The 18,488-nt window shown below is 57.1% G+C and overlaps 2 protein-coding genes across 4 annotated transcripts in view; both read right to left on the bottom strand.

Annotated features, from left to right (window-relative positions):
• Window positions 1–2,764, bottom strand: part of PFDN1 (prefoldin subunit 1) — a 31,560-nt gene extending 28,796 nt beyond the window's left edge. For 2 of the 3 annotated variants that reach the window (XM_064458755.1, XM_064458754.1), the window contains exons 1-2: window positions 2,653–2,764; window positions 2,302–2,468 (exon numbers count right to left, since the gene is read on the bottom strand). In XM_064458755.1, the coding sequence (XP_064314825.1) occupies window positions 2,302–2,468; window positions 2,653–2,685 (200 nt within the window). In that variant the 5' untranslated portion in view covers window positions 2,686–2,764. The remainder of the gene's footprint in view (window positions 1–2,301; window positions 2,469–2,652) is intronic. The other variant, XM_064458756.1, reaches the window with a different exon arrangement.
• A 3,959-nt stretch (window positions 2,765–6,723) lies between these two features.
• HBEGF (heparin binding EGF like growth factor) lies at window positions 6,724–14,491 on the bottom strand. The gene is made up of 6 exons (XM_064458751.1): window positions 14,370–14,491; window positions 13,422–13,592; window positions 10,806–10,983; window positions 8,598–8,753; window positions 8,393–8,485; window positions 6,724–7,271 (listed from the first exon to the last, which is right to left on the bottom strand). Exons 1-5 carry the CDS (start codon window positions 14,410–14,412, stop codon window positions 8,413–8,415), a joined length of 621 nt encoding a protein of 206 aa, XP_064314821.1. The 5' UTR covers window positions 14,413–14,491; the 3' UTR covers window positions 6,724–7,271; window positions 8,393–8,412.
• Between the last annotated feature and the right edge of the window lie 3,997 nt (window positions 14,492–18,488).

Raw genomic sequence — 18,488 nt, 5'->3', positions numbered from 1 at the left:
AAATTAAAAAATCTGCAATTCCACTTCACAGAACATGGCTTATGTCCAGAATAACCATAATGACTATCTCCTTTGGTCTCCAGTGGAACACAAGATATCAGGCTGCCCTTGGAATTTAACTCCTGCTCAAGGGCTGCTTTAGCCTGCTTTGCTAAAAGCCCAGATTCGGCCCCACAGCCAGAACAAGAAGAGCTCACAAAGACCGTATCAAGCTAAGGCAGAAAAATAAATAAATAAATAAATACCTACATAAATAAATAAATAAATAAATAGTGAATGAGTAGTATTCAGAAGAAGAGGACTCTCTTAATCTATATTTGCGTAGCAACTAGTACAACAAAGCCTGTGAAGAGTTCAGCTTTTGAATACTATCATAATGCAAATATTTTTCTGATGGCACCTCTGCCATCCCCAGGGAGTGAGAGCTGCCCGCCATGCCTAAGCCACCCTATCTGGTCACTGAAAGGTCAGCAAAAGACGACTCCCCAGAAGACTGTCACTTCCACAGCTGCTGCACACAGAGAAAGCATAAATGCTTTAGGACACAAAGAAGGTAAGCATCTCTTACTCAAAGTGGGAGGCAGAAGGAGAAAGCAGGACAATCCATTTCAGCCAGTGCTGAAACACCATCTGCTACTCACATCTGATTCAAAAGTAGGATTACTTTATGACAAAGAAGAATACACTCACATTTCTAAATTATCTTGAGGGAATTCTCCATATAGGAGAAGTATTCTGTACTTTTGGGTTTTAAAAAAGCTTTAAAAAAATTGTTGACTCCAGAATTATCTTCATCTGTCTGTTTTGTGACAAAACCAAACAGGAAAAACCCTGACTCACCTCATGAGTACTACAATCACAAATGTTTGCTACACCTGCAGCCTGCCCAGGCCAAATCAGTTGCCTCTTGTAAGGGACCAAAATCTGTCTCCTTTTAAGGTATGAGTCACTAGCATCCCTACACAAACCCAACATTTAATTCACCTACATGGAAAAGTTTATTTACTGGGAGCCAAGAAGGGGACACTGTCATGCTGAACACTTCCGTTAGCCTGAGTACAACTTCATCTGAAAACTCACAGCGAAGTGCAAGCTATACACCATTCCTGGCTTCCCAGTCCTGCCACCTCCCTACAACTCAATCTGAAGACTGCATGGTCTGATGGATCAGGGCACTTGTAGCCTGTCCTGGCTCACCACTTGGCCCTGTGATCATCCACTTGGACATGAAGAAGTGGGGTAAACACAGTGGGAAAGAAGCCGATACAATCACCCATCTTGGCAGCAGGAAGAGCAGAATCAGTGTTTTGCAAAACCACAGCCCAAGCTGAGCAAAGCCATCACTGTTACCCAACTCACAAGAGACACAAGAGACAAATCATAGTACTCTCAAATCAGAAACACAGAAATCTAGTGTTATATTTATCAAGTAAGCACGTTTCAGATTTGAAACCACTTTGTATGGTCTTCTATCAGAGGCCACTGAAGTCAAACAGAAGTGCGCTGTGGAAGTTAATCAAACCGTTATTTCTGGTTTCTTTTGACAGCCATCCAACACATAGAAGCACATCTTTATGAGTACACTGGGACTACCCATGTGAGCTTTATGCTCACTTCCAAGGGTTTAAAAAAAATCTGGGTAACACCCATTAGATCCATTCCCTGGCATGATACTGCAAAAGGCATTTCTGTAGAACATTTGTGCAAGCAAAGCCCAGAGCATGTGAACTGTGCACAGTAGTTTTTCAAGGAGCCTGATGTAAACTATATTGGAAATGCCTGAAGCTGGACAGATTTGTGAGAGCTTTCTCACAGATGCTGTTTGTCATTAGAATGCTGCTCTGCTAGTCCACATTACAAATTTTTCAGAGCTGCCAGACAAGAGCATCATGGCCAGGAGCAGAGCCAACAAGCAAAATCACACAAACCCAATAACACTTATAACAGTCCTTCTCGAAGGCAACCAGTAGTTAACCCCAAGATATAAAAAACAGTAAGTCTTGCTGCATTCCCAGGCAGATTGCTGGAATCAAAAATGAAAGACAATGAGAAAAATTCAACAAATCAATATGCTGAGAGAAAGTTAGCATGTTCTTTGTAAGGCAAAGAGCCTCCTGCCCAGGGTAGCAGCCTAGAGACCTCTTCCACACAAAGGCTGGGGGGTCTCCCTGTGCAAAGAGCCACAATCACTACCCCAACTCCGCTATGTCAGCCCGGTATGCCCAAGCAGGGAGCCAGCTAGCCACTCTCCGCACAGCGCGGAAGCCCCCACCATCTGCCACAGGCCGGGCAGGTACTCACATTCTCCCCACACCCTCGTACATGCGGGTCTCATCCACTAGCATCATGACCTCCGTGTCAGTGAGGTGGGCATGCTTCTTCGTCTTGCTTAGCTGCTCGATTTGGATGTCGGCCAGCTTCACCTTCTGCTGCGTGTCTATCACCTTAGCCTGCAGCTCCGTGAAGGCCTGTGGGGGAGAGCAACGGCAATGAGGGGAGGCCCTGACAGGCCGCGGCCCACCGACCCCGCGATGCTGAGGCAGGGCCGCGGGGGCCGAACCAGCCCCGGGCTGCAGGGGAGGAGGGGACCGGGCAGCCACTGCCCGAGACACGGGAAGAAAACGCTGCCCACCACCGCCAAAAAACCAATACCTTCTTCAGCTCCAAGTCCACGGGCGCCGCCATCTTGTCTCCGCAGAGCGCCTGCGCGGGGGGGGCGCGTCGTGCTGCGCATGCGCGGGGGGCGGGAGGTGCCGTGCCGTGGGCGAGGGGGATCTTCGCGGGAGTGGGGGATACTGTAAGGTCCCCTCACGGGAGTGGGGGTGCCGGGGTGGGCAGTGGGGAACCCTTACGGGGAGCGGGGACACCTGGCTGGGATGTTGGGACGCGGGGGACGAGGCCTCCCCGTCAGGTCGGTCCCGCGTGTGTGTTCCTGCCTCGGCCACTTCGGGGGTCGCGCTAGGGGAGGGTGGGTGAGACGTGGGCTCTGTGAGGGGGACGTGCCGATGGCGAAGCCGGGGGGAGCCCAGCGGACCCGAGAGCAGCTCAGTCCCCTGGGCAGCCCTGAGGTGCCTCCGTGGGCCCGGCGGTACGCGCCCGTGGGGGAACGTGCTCGCCCCGCCGTGCCTCCCACTCCGCCCCATGGCTGGCACACGCTGGCCACCCCTGCCCGAGCTGGCGGAGCTCTGCCAGGGCCTGGGAGGCCGGCAGCCACCCCCGCTATCTCCGTGCCACCCGCCAGTGCTGACACAGGGAGCCCTGGCCCCAGGAGAGGGTCCCAGAGTCCCTGGAGGGGGAGCACCTGCGACAGACCAAAAAGCAGTAACGAGTGCTAAAAACAGCACCCGGGGGCCAAATGCAGCCTCATTCTCCAGACGCGTGGAGGTGCTGGGGCTGGGGGTGCCAGACATTTCAGATCCAGAAAAACGCTGCTGCGAGGTTGAAATCGCGGCGTCCTTGCCGGGCAGAGGTACCAAGCCAGGTAGTGAGAGGCTCCCCGTTGAGGCAGCGACAGTGCTGTGACTCCTGCAGCAGCAGCTTTTGGCTACCTGCTGCCCCCAGCACCCTGCAGCCCACCTCTGCCTGCAAAAGAATCACCTTCACTCCCTCCAGCCACAGAGATTTCCTTGGAGCTTGGCCAGACAGGCTCTGGTAAGGGATGAGATCATGACGAGGCCATTATATGCCTTCTGAGCAAAGGTAGCAAAAACTGAAGTGGCCAGCATGCCATTCTGCAGCCAGAGGCAGGCAGGGGGAACTTGCTGCAACACCCCTATTAAAAAACAGAGTGCAGGATCCAACCTTCAGGGACTCCCAGCTCTTGTTGCCACCTGCTCCCGGAGTGTGGCTGCCCTTTTCAGTGCCTTCCTCAACTCTTTCCAGTCACTGCAGCTGCCCACCCACTGGCCCCCTGGCATTGCTACTCATCCAATGCAGAGCTGGAGCTGGGGGACAAGCCCAGCTGCCTGCACCCCCTGCCTGTGAAGGCAGCTGCATGCTGGTGTGACTGTGCCCCCAACTCTGCAGGTGCCTGGGGGGATTTGTGTCGCTCTCTCTGTGGTGGCAACAAACCCATGGGAGATGCCTCCCTGTGGCAAAGCCCATCCCAGGCTCTGGACTTAGTGGCTGGGAAAAGCCAACCCCAGTCAGGAGGAAAATCATCAAAATGGAGCCACATGCAGGGCTGCCGCCACCTGCTTCAGGAGGGCAGCAGGAGTGGTTCAGCTGCTTTTAGGGTGTCTGGCTGCCTTGTCCTTGCTCTGGTGTTCTGCTGCCCCCACCATCCAAACTCTGCCACACTGTGATGGCCAAAGGCGTTGAAGTACAGCTCCAAAGGTGCTGGGGCAGTCAGGGGAGAATTGGTTATTAAATTGGCTAAAGCAATAAATTGCAATTTTTTATTAAATCCACATCTGGGATTTTGGAGGTCTCCTAGCTTTGACCCTTTTCTTGAGAAGAGACTGAGAAGCTGCAGGGCTCTCATCCAGGCACATAGTCTCTGCCCATGGGGGACACACCAGGTGATAGCATTTGGTGGCTGGGCACACATTTTGCCACCCATAGATAAGCCAGGCACAGGCATCAAAGGGATCCAACAGGAGAGGCTAGAGGTCACAGTATGGAGTCAGTGTCAGAGGCAGCAAGTGGGTTTGACACCGTGGCAGTCAGGAAATGCTGCAGCTGGTGACGTTTGTTCTCCTGGGTCTATGCCCAGAGCAGGGCAAAAGGCCAGGCTGCTGAGCTGGGGCTGCTGGAGGCCACCGCCTGCCTTCTCCAAGACCCCCACCAGTGGTCAGCTTGGCTGGCTGCTGCAGCTGCCCACTCTTGTCCAGGGGGGATAGCAGGGTGGTGGAGAGGGCTTTCCTGGCACCCCATTCCTGCAGGCACAGTTAGGCAAGGAGACTGGCTTCCCCCACACACAGTGTGTGGGCAGCCTGGGCAGGGCAGAGCCCCACATGCCCCAGCCAGACCCTGGGGCACCTCCTGTTTCATGGCCACAAGTGCAGCTGGACTGGGGAGCTGCCCCAGGGGTTTCATCCCTGCCTTAGCCAGGAAGAGAGCATCTGTAGGACTGTCAACCTTCCCCAGCCCAGTGGGGCAGATGGAGCCAGCCCATGAGTCCAGCCAGCTTCCCACTCCCTACATCTCCAAAATATGTTTCCCATCTCTTGGCCTGTTAAATTACCACCTGTGAGCAGCCCAGCCTGCACTACTGGCCTGCAGAGGAGCAAAGTGGACCAGAACACATCCTTGCAAGGAAGGAGGAGGGTAGAGGGGAGCTGGGTTCTAAGCAGAAGTTCTACAGAGAAGCCTTCCAGTAGAGCTATTCCCAGTGCCCACCAGGCTGGTGTGGAGCCCCAGGCACACAGAGCTGCCCACCATGAAAGGCAGAAGGGCTGGAGCAGGGACTAGCTCCAGGAAGGGGAGCAGCAGCAGCACAGTAAGGCAGGGATGCAGCCAGGCAACCCAGAGCAGAAGGGCCTCCTGCACAGCAGCTGAAGGCATTATTTGCTCAATAGACATTGAAAAAGGCCAAAGTTTGGAGTCTCTGCTTAAACTGGCACTCCCCCAGCATTAAGGTTCAGGTTTGCACAAAGCAGAGCCAGTAACTTGTTTCCCCGGCTCTGAGACTCAGGCCACTGCAGCTTTTACTCTCCAGGTGATAACACACAAGGGTGCCTGTTGTCACTCACCTGCTTCCCTTCTGCTGTAGTTATGTACTTTAGCCCTTCTATCTTAGGAAGCACTGGAAAGCCAAAGTAACCTCGCGTTCCCTTTTACCACGCCCCATGTTTTGCTACTGCAAAATTTACCGACAGCACAAGAGGGATGAACCTATGCACTCACTCCCTAAGCAACCCCTCCCCCAGTAAGCACAAAGCTTATTTCATACTTTACCAGAGCTAAATTTTGGCTGAATTAGGCCAAAAAGCTCTGCAGACTACTCACTGCCCAGCTTTAGTGCACATTGTAGGATCAGGAGTGGAAAGCAGCAGCTTAGCACTCCCTTCGAAAACTTAAGTTTGACATCTGCTGGACAAAAGTACGTTTTCTGCAGGGGGAAAGCCCTCTCTCTCTGCTTCAAGGCTCTCTACTAGAGCCAGCACCTCACCCTGATCTCAGCTCTGCCTGGGGAAGATCAGGGGAGAGGAAAGAAGTGGTTTGGGGGTTATTTTTACTGCAAAGTCAGGAGTCAGTCCTAAACCACCATCTGAAATGATGCTCGCTGGAATGACACCAGTCCCAGGAGCCTGCAGCCACGCCAGGAACCGCTAGGATCCCCTGCAAAGGAGGTGTGAGTCCATCTCGGTTTTGGGGGTTTTTTTTTAGCCAAATGCTGGCTTAAAACCAGGAATCAGTCCCATTTGCATTGATCAGTGGCCAGAGTGGTTTCACTCATACCAGAGGCAGATTTGCTTGATAAGCAGACACCCAAACATCACATCCCTCCCAGGGCATCAGCTGGCAAAGACACAAATCTCCAAGAACACAGATGGGGCTGGCCTAGCTGACAGCTTTTGCAGGATGGATCCTGCTACCAGGCCTTTGCACCACACTGCTCTGCTGCGCCCCAAGGATGGCACAAGCAATCCAGCAACCCCCACTGCACACTCAGGATCTCTGCCACTGTTTGCAATATCCCATTTGCAAGGGCATGATGCTACATGCAGTCTTCAGAGGTCTGACTCCTCTCCACCTCCGTTATTAAATTAACAACCCAAGTGTTTGTAACAAAGTGTTATTTATTAGAATATTACATTGCACTTAAAAAATAAGGGAGGTTTGACCCTGTCATCTTGACCTACATGAAGGATGCACGGCCAGACCTACAATAAATATAAATACTATGTACAGTTTATCTAAAATAAATATATAATTTAAAATGAAAAATATCTTGTTAAATAGCTGTTACCCTCCCACCCCTCCTTTGCCTAAGAAAGCCCCGAGCCCAGTCTCCTCGCCTTTCACAGTTTGTTACTTGGCATGCACTGCCGTGGACGGAGAGCTGCTGGAGAGTCCCTCTGCCGCTGGCCAGCTGCTCCCTCCTGCCTCTGTGCAGCCGCCCCGCTGGTGAGCGCCTCTCCTGAGCCCCCTCCATCCTGGACATGGCCACGAAGCTCCCTGCAGTGACACCACTGCCTGACCAGCCTTGAAGTGAGCACTGTCGTGCTGCTCCAGCAAGCTCCCGCCATGCTGCGGGCTCCCAGGGATGATGCTGTCTCCGCAGCTCTCGCCTCTTCCAGGAGGTAGAAGTGCATTAGTGCCGACCCCTGCAAGACAGCAGCAGGAGAGCTCACAACACATCACTGGGCTGCTCGGCCCCACCACACCAGAACCACTCTTGTGGGCAAAGGTGCCTGTCCTACCAGCCCAGCAGAGGAGCCCTCGCAGCCAAAGCCCCAGCAGCAGCAGCAGCTCTTTAAGGCTTAACCAGAGGATGCCAGGGGAATGGTAGCTAAGCATCCCACCCTATGTCCATCATGCTTCCCTTCCAGGGACCACAGCGCTTTTACCCCCTGGACACATCTACCCCAATAATCCCCAGGGCAGAGAGGACAGCAATTAAAACCTTGTGCTGCATCACCTTCCCCAAAATTCAACTCCTATAAACAGCTAGAAATCCCACCCCCAACACTATTACCAACATTACAGAAATTCTTTGAAGGCATTACTTCATCCCCACAAAGAACAAAGATTTTTCTTTTTTAAAAAAAAGAGAAGTAGCTGTAATACATATGGGCACATCTGATGTTTGTGTTTGGACCAGAACAGAGGAAGTCTGCAAGCTTTCTAGCACCCAGCCGTGGCCACGTGGCCACCCCTGGGGCAGAGCACACCCCACTGCCCAGCCAGAGTAACACCATATGGGGCTGGCAGCGAAGTCCCCCTGTGCCCAGATGCAAGGCATTATGTTGGTTGAAGTAACAAGAAGAGTGGGAGTAAAAAGGAAGGGTGGGTTTTTTTTTTTTAATATATATATACATATAAATAGAAGCAATATCTAAGGAGGGGAAGTGACTCAGAGGGTCAGAGAGGGAGCAGAACAAGTGGGACAAAAAAATACAGAAGCAGCTTCCCCACTGTCAAACATCCCCAAAGCATGCAGCAATAGGGCAAAGCAGGGACTTCAGGTTAGAAAGGAGGTGGTGGTGGCTGTGGGTGTCAGGGGATAGGGGCTTGAGCAGGAAGGGGAGGAAAAAGGGCTGGAGCCCCACAGGGCAGCCCAGGCTCTCAGGCCAAGTCCATCAAGCCGCTTCTCCAGGTTCAAACTGCTTTCAGCTTCTGCCTTGCTCTGGCATAGGATTCATAGTGGACCCAGCCAGTCTGAACAAGCAGAGCCCCCGGATGCCTACCAGCCCCACCGCAGCCCCATGCCCGGCCAGGGGCTCACCTGGCCAGCACCCAGCATCCTCAGTGATTCACAGTGATGCCCAGCTTGATTTTCTCTTCGTTTTCTACATCGTAGACACCCCTTTTGTGACACCTGTGAAACCAAGTAAAGAGATACTCAGGGCATGGAGAAGCTCCTGCCATCCTCCCATGCATGTGGTCTTCCCAGGGACGCAGATCCAATGGCTCAGCCCCATCCCACTCACCTGAGCATCAGCAGAGCTGCAATTATGAGGAGACATAGGGAGGACAGGACAACAGCAACGACGGCCAGTGCCGTGGTGTGGTCGTATACGCTGGGGGGATGCTCCACAGGCAGCGAGAGGCCGTGGCATCTCTCTCCATGATATCCTGGCTGGCATCTGGGTGAGAATAAAAGGCTTAAAGGTTAATGGTGACTAAGCACAGAAGGTCATTGGGTCCCTCACACCCCCATGGAAAGGAGCTGCCTCTTTGCTCAGCCTTAGCCATCACCCTGCATGTTCCCCCAGTCTCCTTCCCCTGAGCTGGGAGATTTGGTGTCACCATCATCTCCCTGGTACTGGTAAATTAAGTTTCTCTTGCCCCAAGTACCAAGTGAAGACTCCTAGAACAGTTGAACTTCTCCCAGTAGAAGACACCAAGGTCTGTGCTCTTCCTAATCATCCCCAGGCAGAGCCAGGCTACGCAGACCACCTCTGGAACTGAGAATTCCCATGCACGGGAGCAGACAGGCAGCTAGACTGGAGGTGAGTGCTCCCCTTAGAGCAGGATGTCCCTGTACACCCTTCCAGCCAGAGAGGTGCCACCTCCCCAAAGACTCAGTAGGTTACTCACGTAACAGAAATAACGCTCCCCAGCAGAGCTGCAAGGCTGCCAACCCTCCCTGTGAGTCAAAGCTGACTGATGCAACCAGATATATATATCTCTCTATATCCAGTTACACTGACCCTCAAGCTTATCTCCAAGATGGGGTCTCAGCCCAGCCCTCCTACCCAGCTCACAACACCACCACATGCCGACGTCACCTCCCAGCCATAGCAGCAAGGCTGGGCACAAGGCAGAGGTGCAGGACCCAGCCTGGCAGCAGCCTCATCCCACCCCACACCCCAGGGATCAGCCTGAGGAAGCAACTATCCAGATGACCCTGTGACATGGGCAGGCAGCCACCAAGAGCAGCCACAACTGAATGACACCAGCTAACACAAGGCCTCATTATCAGAGGGGACTGGGGCAGTTGGCCACTGTTCCTGAAAACCATCATGGCTCTGGGGAGATGTCACCCAGGGATGTACCACCAGGCTGGAGAGCCCCAGCCAGCACGGAGACCCCTCCTGCTTGCCTGTGTCCCAGTTCTTCCTGTCCCCTGGGGATCTGGGAAGAGCAGGATGCTGGGCAGGGGACACCTCGCTGTCCTAGTCCCAGGAAGGGGGTGCCGCACCCCACATCATGCTGGGTCAGCAGCCCAAGCTGAGCCAGCAGAGACCTCCTCTTGCTGGCAGTCCCGAGCCCCCTGTGCAAGGGCCCAGCTTCATGACAGCTTCCAGACAGAGAGAAACTAAGCGGTTCAGGGAGCTATGTGGAGCCTGATCCCTCCGGATTGCAGGGAGCAAGATCTTGTGGGCACCATAAGCCAGGGAGCTATTATCTTCCCCAGGCACAGGGGTGGGTGGCTCAAAGGATTGATAGCAAAGAACAAAGCCTCTTATATATCTGCCAGCTCAACCCCTGCCCCCACCAGCAGGGATCAAGTGTGCACCCCTGGGTATTTCCCATAGTAGCAGTGCTGGATTCAGGTGCCCCAGCAGCAAACGCTTTCTCCTCCACTTGGCTCATCTAGTCCCTGCTCTCTACCTGCACCCAAGGGAGATGGGAGGAGTACCACAGCCCTGTCCTTCATCAGAGCCAAGGGACAGCTTGACTATGGCTTTGTCAGACTGTCCCCAAAGGCGCTATCTCCAATCCACCTTCCTGGTGCTGCACTAGAGATGCTCTTCCTGTCTGCACCAGTACATCCTGACAGCTGCGGGAGCCCCCAAGCTCCCAGCTGAGGCTGGCAGCAGCGAGGAATGGGGGACGCAGGGTTACAGAGTCATGATGGGGTCTCACAAACCAGACCTGCAAGAAGACCTTGGCTGTGAGACCCCAGGCCTTGCTCACTACCTTCCAAATCCCACTGCCACGAGTCTCTGCTCAGCAGCTCAGACAGAGCTCACCACACCGGCAGGGGATACTGGGTCTAAGTCCACAACAGATTTTGGTGGGGGACGGACATTGCTCAAGAAGCACCAGGAAAAGGCCAAGTCAGAGCCGTCCCCACACAGACAGGGAACATGCACTAAAAATATCTCCTCCGCTCTTCCTCTGCCCAACCCGGAGAATTGAAGGAACCATGACTAAGGCTCCCCTGGCACAGGCACACGCCAACAACTCACATGCAGGAGGGAGCTCCCAGCTCTCGGATGTATTTGCATTCGCCGTGAATACAGAAATCCTTGTACTTCCGCAGGCATGGGTCTCTCTTCTTCCCCAGGCCTTTGCCTTTTCTTCTTTTATTCCCGTTCCCTTTTTTCTTGGGAGTAACTAGGCCTTGAGGCTTTGACAGGAAAGCAACTGGAAAACAATTTGGGAAGGAGAAAACAGTGGTCAGATCACCTCTGTGTGTCAGCTGAAGAGAAAGCAGAGCAGCAAACCCCAGGCTGCTGCAGCCAGTTCAGCCCTGGCACTCCTGCAGCCTTTTGTGCAGCGATCTGCCCCCGAGCAGAGGGGGTTTTTTCCATTTTTTTTTTCCCCAGCTTCTCACAAATATCATGGCCTTTCCAATTCATAAGAACAATTCTCAAGGAAAGAAAGAAACTGGGGGGGGAACAGAGCCTTATGCATCTCAAATGTTGCTATTATATGCACCAGTTTCCACTGAACACGGAAAATTGCTAATTGCCCCTTTATCTGGCTTTTATTTCCCTGATGAGTGCAGTCTTTTGTAAGACCTTATTCATGGCTCTGATGGACTCTCCTTCCTGTGGGTACAAGCATGCCTTGCACATCAGGAGCAGGATTAAGAGAGCAAGCCTGGCTTAATTTTTGGTTTTGCAGAGCCAAAGAGATGGCAAGGACAGCGTTCCCATGAATTACAAAGCTATGTTTTAATTGCAGTGCAGAGACCGGTGGCTTTTGGTGCAAGGCCAGCTCACTGCTGGGTTGGTGGGAACTGGAGCACTGAGCTCCTCGCCTGGACACGGACCGAAACCAGCAACATTATTGGAATAGTTTTTAGACATGCAGATGCCAAAAAATTCAGTCCCCAGCTTGATCTTGCAAGGTGCCGAGATGCTAGAGAGCACTCACTGCTCCAAGAGGGACTTTTCAGCTCCCCCCAAACCATGATGCTTAATAACTCCAGTGAGCCCAGGGAAACATGAATGAAAGCCTGTGTTGCTCAGGGAGGAAAGGGCAGCCGAGTCTAACCTGGCAAGTTGTAACCTGCCTAATTCCTTCTCAGCCGCTTCCTGACATAACCGAGCCCATCTCCTCCTCCTCCCTGGCGAGTGCCTCTCGTGCTGCGGCACACCGGTTACACACCTAGCAAAGTTATTTCACTATTTCGACATCCTTCACACTACGCCTGGAGAAAACTGATACTCCAGGAAACTCTGTGGCTTGGAGAAACCCCCAGATCCGGGTGAGGCCCGGAGCTCTGCCCCAGGCTGGCAGCAGAGGCTGTCCCCTCCCCTGCGGGTTATCTCCTGGCCACAGCCAGCGGACACACAGTGCTGCTGAACCCCCCAAGCCACCTCTACTGTCACCACCCCTCCCTCCCAGAGAAGATTTGGAATATCTTGCTGGTACAAAAACTGGTCCAGCCCAGGTGAGCCAGGGGATGCTGCCATTCTCCCCCCTACTCAGACACACTGAGGGCTGCGGCACAGAGAAAGGTGCCTTCAACACAAAAGGCATATTTTTCTGACTGCAGCTCATCTCAAAGCATTGAGAAAGTGCTCCAAGAGGCTGCAGTCTCAGTAACCAAATATGCCCCATCTCGTCAGTCTGTCCAGCGGACGAGGGTCAGCCCGTGCCTGCCAGATTGCTTGCTCTAGGACAGGGTCTCCTCCTCAAGGGGATGCACAGAGGAACAGGCTGGAACATCTCCCTCCCAGCAGGGAGGGCAACAGTGTTTCCTGGGGACTATGTCCCCTTGGATGTGAGGGGGTCAGCCCAGTTTTGCAGGTTTTTTTGTCATAGTCTGATGCCACAGGCAGAAAGCAAAGAAAAACACAGAAAAAAGGGAGGATGAACCATTTGGGGCAGAGCGCGCTTCTCCTCATGCCAGGTTACTGATCTCAGCGTGTCACATGTGCGAGGCACAGGTACAGGTCACCCTCCTCAGACTGTGATGGGCCCCCCCGTCCCACCCCCACAAGAGTCCCTGGGACACTCTCTGGTCCAGAGTCGGGGGAGAGGAGCCAAGCATGAATGCCCAGCAAGCCTAACAGAGTGACAGTGTCCCCAACGCCCCCATAGCGGGGACCGCCAGCTGACTAACCCTGCCTAGGTATGAGGAGCAGCCATGTGTAGGCGGCGGGTGAGTCACAGCAATCCCCTCAATGCCACTGCGGCCACCATCTGGGAGGCAGCACAGGCCCACCAGCCGGGGCTGAGCACCTGCGGGCAGGGGCTGCCATGCCCCCCAGAAGGGCTCTGCCTTCCATCTGGCCCAGGAGTTGGGAGCCCGGGAACGCTTGGGACCCCCGTGCCAGGGATTTCAGGGACACAGAGAGCTCCTGGCACAAGGCAAGGAGCTGCCAAAGCCCAGTTGCTCCGTGCTAGTGCCCCACGGGCTGGCCCCACTCCGGGCTGCTGCCACGGGCGCTTGGTACCGGGGACAGGAGGCTCCCCCGCAGCTCCCTCCGAAGCGGAGCCGGGGCTGCCGCTGGGGCGCCGCGGGGCTGAGCCGAGCCCAGCCCGACCCCGTCACGGCTCCCCGGGTTTAACTGATCCCAGCCCGCCCCGCAGAGGCCCCGCGCCCCGGCGGCGGCTCCGCCCGCCCCTACCTCTCGGCAGCTCGCTGAGGTCGTCCCCCGAGGCCGCTCCGCCGCCCTCCTTCTCGGGGCTGCCGCCGAGCAGCGGCGCCGTGGCCGGGACCGCCGCCGCGCCGCCGCCCTTGTGCAGCACCTCGTTGTGCAGCTCGTCCCGACCCAGCCCGCCCGCCGCCGCCGAGCACACTGCGGGGAGAGGGCACGATCAGGCGGGGCGGGATGAACCTGCCCGGCAGCCCCCCCGCGTGCCCGGGACCGGAGCCGCGTTGCCTGGGACCGGGACCCCCCCACCCGTGACCGGGAGAGGGGCCGATTTCTCCTTCTGCCTCCACCCGTGCCTGGGGCCGGGGCCGCGTCTCCCGTGCCCGGGACCCTCCACCCGGGACCAGGACAGGAGCCGAGTTTTCCTGTCTATCCCTACCTGTGCCCGGGACCCAGACCCTCCACCCGGGGCCGGGGCCGTGTCCGTGTTACCCAGGACCACCCCACGCGTGCCCGGGACTGGAGCCGCGTTGCCCGGGACCGGGACACCCCACCCGTGACCGGGAGAGGGGCCGATTTCTCCTTCTGCCTCCACCCGTGCCTGGGGCCGGGGCCGCGTCTCCCGTGCCCGGGACCCTCCACCCGGGACCAAGACAGGAGCCGAGTTTTCCTGTCTATCCCCACCTGTGCCCGGGACCCAGACCCTCCACCCGGGGCCGGGGCCGTGTCCGCGTTGCCCAGGACCACCCCCACGCGTGCCCGGGACTGGAGCCGCATTGCCCGGGACAGGGACCCCTCCACCCGTGACCGGAAGAGGGTCCGATTTCTCCTTCTGCCTCCACCCGTGCCCGGGACCCTCCACCCGGGACCAGAACGGGGGCCGAGTTTTCCTTCTGCCCCGATCTGTGACCCGGACCTGGGCCGGGGCCGCGACGCTCATGCCCGGGACCGTGTTGCCCAGGACGACCCCCACGCGTGTACCTGCCGCCAGCAGCGCGTGGATCAGCACCGCCCGCCCATCCATGACCCGCAGGCACACGCGTGTTCCAGCCGCCGAAGCCCCGGCTCCGCTCGGCCCCGCACCAGCACCCGCTCTCTGGCGGCGCGGCCCCGCGGCGGGTAGAGGCAGCGGGGGCCGGGCCGGGGCGGGGCTGCCCGGCCGTCCCGCCCCCGGGAAGGGCTTCCCCGGCCGCCTCGGAGGGGTCCCTCCGGCCGGAGCCCGCCGGTGCGGGGGGGGAGCCGGGGACGGCGGGCGAGGGAGACCCCTCGCTCTGGGGCTGCCGGGCACGGCGCGGGGTGCTCATCAGCCACCGCAGCACCCGTACCAGCCCCCCGCTCCCGTCCTCAGCCTGGGGCACCCGGTGCTGCGGCCTGGGCTGCGTGGTGGGGAGCCCGGGGGGAGCCGATGATCCCTTTAGGGCTGCACTAAAGCTGTGGAGGGGAGGAGATGGCTTTAGGGAAAGCAGACTGGAAACTACATGGACTGGTATCGGGGTGGGAGAAGAAGAGGGGGGATCACAGTACGCACCCATGGCACACTGCTGCAGGACCTTAGCAGCTGGTGGGACCAGTGCCAAAGGTGACCTGGGAGGTTTGGGGAGGAGCAACTGCACCCCACAAGAAGAGCGTCAGCCAAGAGGCAGGACCTCACGGTTCAGAGCTAAAACCTTCTCCTGGCCTTGATGATGTGGTGGCACCCTGATAGGGGACAGACTTCCAGCCATGAGCCGCCCTGTACTGGCAATGGGAGAGGGGTGACAGTGGCAGCCTGAGACGGTGGCAGAGACCCTTTTTCTCCACAGAGCCACTTTTGTGCCCCCATGGAGAGCCCAGCCAGTTCGGTCATGGCTTTATCTTGCAATTGCCTCCTAGTCAGCTGCTGTCCTTTGTCCCAGCCCATCACCGTTGTGCTTGGGGGCTGCCAGCAATTCTCTGTCCTCTTCACTGCACTGGTGACCACTTGTTGTGTTTGGCCTTGTCCTCAGCCCTGGTGATGGCTGAGAAAACACTGATGATGCCAGTGCCAGGTGAGCGCAGAGTCTTGTCCCAGCTCACACTCAGGCCAGCCACGACCCCTCACTGGTTCCTCAAGGTGCCAAGCCCTCAGCCCTGCTGCCGGTTTGGGTTCAGCAAGGCGTGATTAAATATTCCTGCAATTGTTGTTGGCGTCTCCAAGGAATACTGCCAGATTTGGCACACCCCCCACTCACGCCCTCCTTCTTGCTCAGACTTGACTTTTGCAATTGTTTGCTGGATGTTTTTCCTTCCGCCTCCTCCGGCCATCAGCCCAAAAGACTTTGGCGGCAGAATGAGGTGGGTCAGTGGTGGCCTGGTTGAGGGCCTGCATCCCTGGGAAGCCCCGTGCAGTGGCTCCCTGGCAGGTTCCCAGGAGGGGACAGGATTTTCCCCCCTGTCAGTTCCATACCACATCCCTGAGGCCAGGCATGCATGGGCGGCTTGCATGGGCAGCCCTTGCTGGCTGGCCTGGCACCTCAGGAGGGGGAGGCACAGGCTCATGTCAGCTGCCAGGGAGGCTGTTGGCACAGAGGGCTGAAAGCAGGCGGAGAGGTGCAGTTTGCAGGCTGCCATTCCTGCCTGCCTCCTGCTGCCTGACTCCCTGCCTCTGCCTCGTGCCTTCTGCTGCCTGTTCCCCTCTGCCTGCCACAGCCTCCCTTGCCTTTGCCTCCCTTTGCCTCCCACAGCCTCTGCAGCTGCCCCCTGCCCACCTCCTGCAGCTGCCAACAGTGTCCCTGCCTGCACCCTGCTGCCAGCCATGCACCATCCCATGCCCATGCTAGGGCAGCTCCCACAGGAGGAGGAGGCAGACCCCCAGGAAGGTTTGGGTGCCCTGGGGCCTCCCCAGCTCTCCTCATCCATGAGTCCTGCTGCCAGGGGTCTCCCTGTGGTCCACACCATGGCCAAGGGCACCCACCCCATGCCACAGCACCCACGTTAGGCACACACTGCTATCACAGAGAAAACAGCCTAGCAGGCACTGGGAGCGTGCCTGGGTGGGCACAGGGAACGTGGCTGGGGAGCAAAGGCCAAGGGAGAAATGGGTGCCAGGATCTGGTCCTGTGGGCAGGTTTGGTCCCCCAGTAGGGTGGCCCTGGGCAGCACTGTAATGGCATTTTGGGGACAGGAGGATGGGGTGCAGGGCAGGGGTGCAAGGCAGCCCACCAAGGCCACCCCCAAGTCTGCAGGCCTCTACACGGGCAAGGGGAACTGGGGTGGGGGGACCTGTGGCAGCCCCAAAACTGGGGGAGGGCAGGCATGGCAGAGCCAGGGTACAGCTGGCTGCACACACCATGTGAATCCCCATGCCCAGTGAACCTCCTCATGCTGTGTGACCCCCTTCCGCACCATGTGACCTCAATGCCATGTGACCCTCCCCCATCTGACCCCCCACCACGCTGTGACCCCCTCCCCATGCCATGCGACCTCCCCCAAGCTGTGTGACTTCCAATGCAATGTGACCTCGTCCAGGCCATGGACACCCACCATGCTGTGTGAACCCCCCTCACGGTGTGCAAGCCCCCAGACCCTGTGCACCCCCCACATGGCATGCAACCCACCAAGCCATGTGACCCCTCAACACCGTGTGCCCCTCTCACTGCACAGTACCCCCACTCAGGGCAGGCTCCCTCCCTCCTGCATCAGTGGCAGAATCACACTCCAGTGAAGCACAATCTGAATGTTGATCCCAGCCATAGCCACAGCCCCTCCCTGGGCTCCCCCCTGCTGCCACCACCCTGTCCCCACCCCACACGTCTCCTAGAGGAACTGGAGGTCTCCAAGGAGCCAGGGGTGGCCTAAGCCAAACCTGGTGCCACATGGCTGGGGGATGCACCCAGGGTGCCCTGGCATGGCTTCACCCTTTCCATGCTGCAGGCTGCTGCTTTCACCCCTCCTGCCTGTGCTGAAGCAGGGCAGAATGAGGCTGGCCCCATTAGGCAGCTGCTGGTGCTGGAGTGAAGTTGGTTGTGGGGCTGGAAGGAGCCCTAGGAGTCAGCTGCGGGGCAGGGGATGGGCATGGGGGAGGTTTGGATGTATTTTGGAATAGTGGGGTTGATGGGAGAGGTGCCACCCTACCTACTCTGGGGCCAGATCCAGCACCAGCAACTCCTCAGCCTCAGCTCCCAGCCCATCTGCTGCAAGGCAGGTACCAGCACCCCAGGGACAGGCACGCATCCACCGCACTGCCCTGAAACGTGACTTTGGCTGTGATGGTGCCAGGCCCTGTGCCGGGCTGCTGCTGGGGCTGAATCCTGCCCAGTGCCAGTGGGTTCCAGCACAACCCACCCATGCTGGCTGGGTGTTTGTGTTGCCTGCCATTGTGTTTGCACTGCACACAACCCAGCTGTTTGCGTGGAGCCAAGGGAGCCAAGCCTGCTGACGGTGGTGGCGGGAATGCCGCTGCTCTCTGCTGGCAGCACTGTGCTGACTGTGCCATTTCTCCATGCCCAACAGGGTGATATGGCTGTGCCTGCATCCTTCCTCCCCACACATGCTGCAATATCCGCTCACCCACTGCAGCCCACGCAGATGCCCTCCGCACACCAGGATGGCCACAGCCCTGACGTGCTCCTGGCCCTTGCCGTGACACCCGCCACTGGCAGCTCCCTCTTGCCCCACTCTGGATTTCCTCAGTGGTGATACATCCTTCCCCAGTACACATCCCCACAACTTTTCTCCCAGGAAGAGCTGCCACGGGGCTGTGCCACCCCTCCTGCTGTAGGCACAGGCACCCTGGAGCAGACACCGATGCTTCCACTGCCTATCTGGGGTTGGCCTTGCCATCCCATCTCCAAAGTCTTGCGGGGTACAGGAGGGCTTGGGGACATGCTGCTCCCCCAAGACCACCAGTGCATCTTTGTCCCCATGGGTCACTAGAAGGAGGCAGGGGGGTACCCTGGCCTCTGGCCCAGGTGGGGGCAGCAGGAGCTGGCCACACTGGGACCTGTGGGACTGGCCCTGGTGTTTTGAGTTCGTTGTTTTGGGCTCAGCTCCTGTGTGTTGGTTTATGGCCAGTTTAAACCAGTTAGCAGCTTTTATAAGGTGTGGGATGAGTGGGATTCTGCAAGTGCTGGCAGGTCTGGA

The sequence above is a fragment of the Phalacrocorax carbo genome, chromosome 8, assembly GCF_963921805.1.
Source record: "Phalacrocorax carbo chromosome 8, bPhaCar2.1, whole genome shotgun sequence".
In the NCBI taxonomy this organism is placed as follows: domain Eukaryota; kingdom Metazoa; phylum Chordata; class Aves; order Suliformes; family Phalacrocoracidae; genus Phalacrocorax; species Phalacrocorax carbo.
Note: the sequence above shows the minus strand (reverse complement) of the source record. Positions and strands in the feature narration are given on the sequence as shown.

What these genes read in the sequence shown, in the direction of transcription:
- HBEGF (XM_064458751.1), bottom strand. Translation starts at nt 14,412, where the DNA reads ATGGATGGGCGGGCGGTGCTGATCCACGCGCTGCTGGCGGCAG. An exon ending in CCACGCGCTGCTGGCGGCAG is followed by an intron (nt 13,593 to 14,369) that starts GTACACGCGTGG and finishes CTCTCCCCGCAG; the next exon opens with TGTGCTCGGCGGCGGCGGGC. An exon ending in CCTCAGCGAGCTGCCGAGAG is followed by an intron (nt 10,984 to 13,421) that starts GTAGGGGCGGGC and finishes ATTGTTTTCCAG; the next exon opens with TTGCTTTCCTGTCAAAGCCT.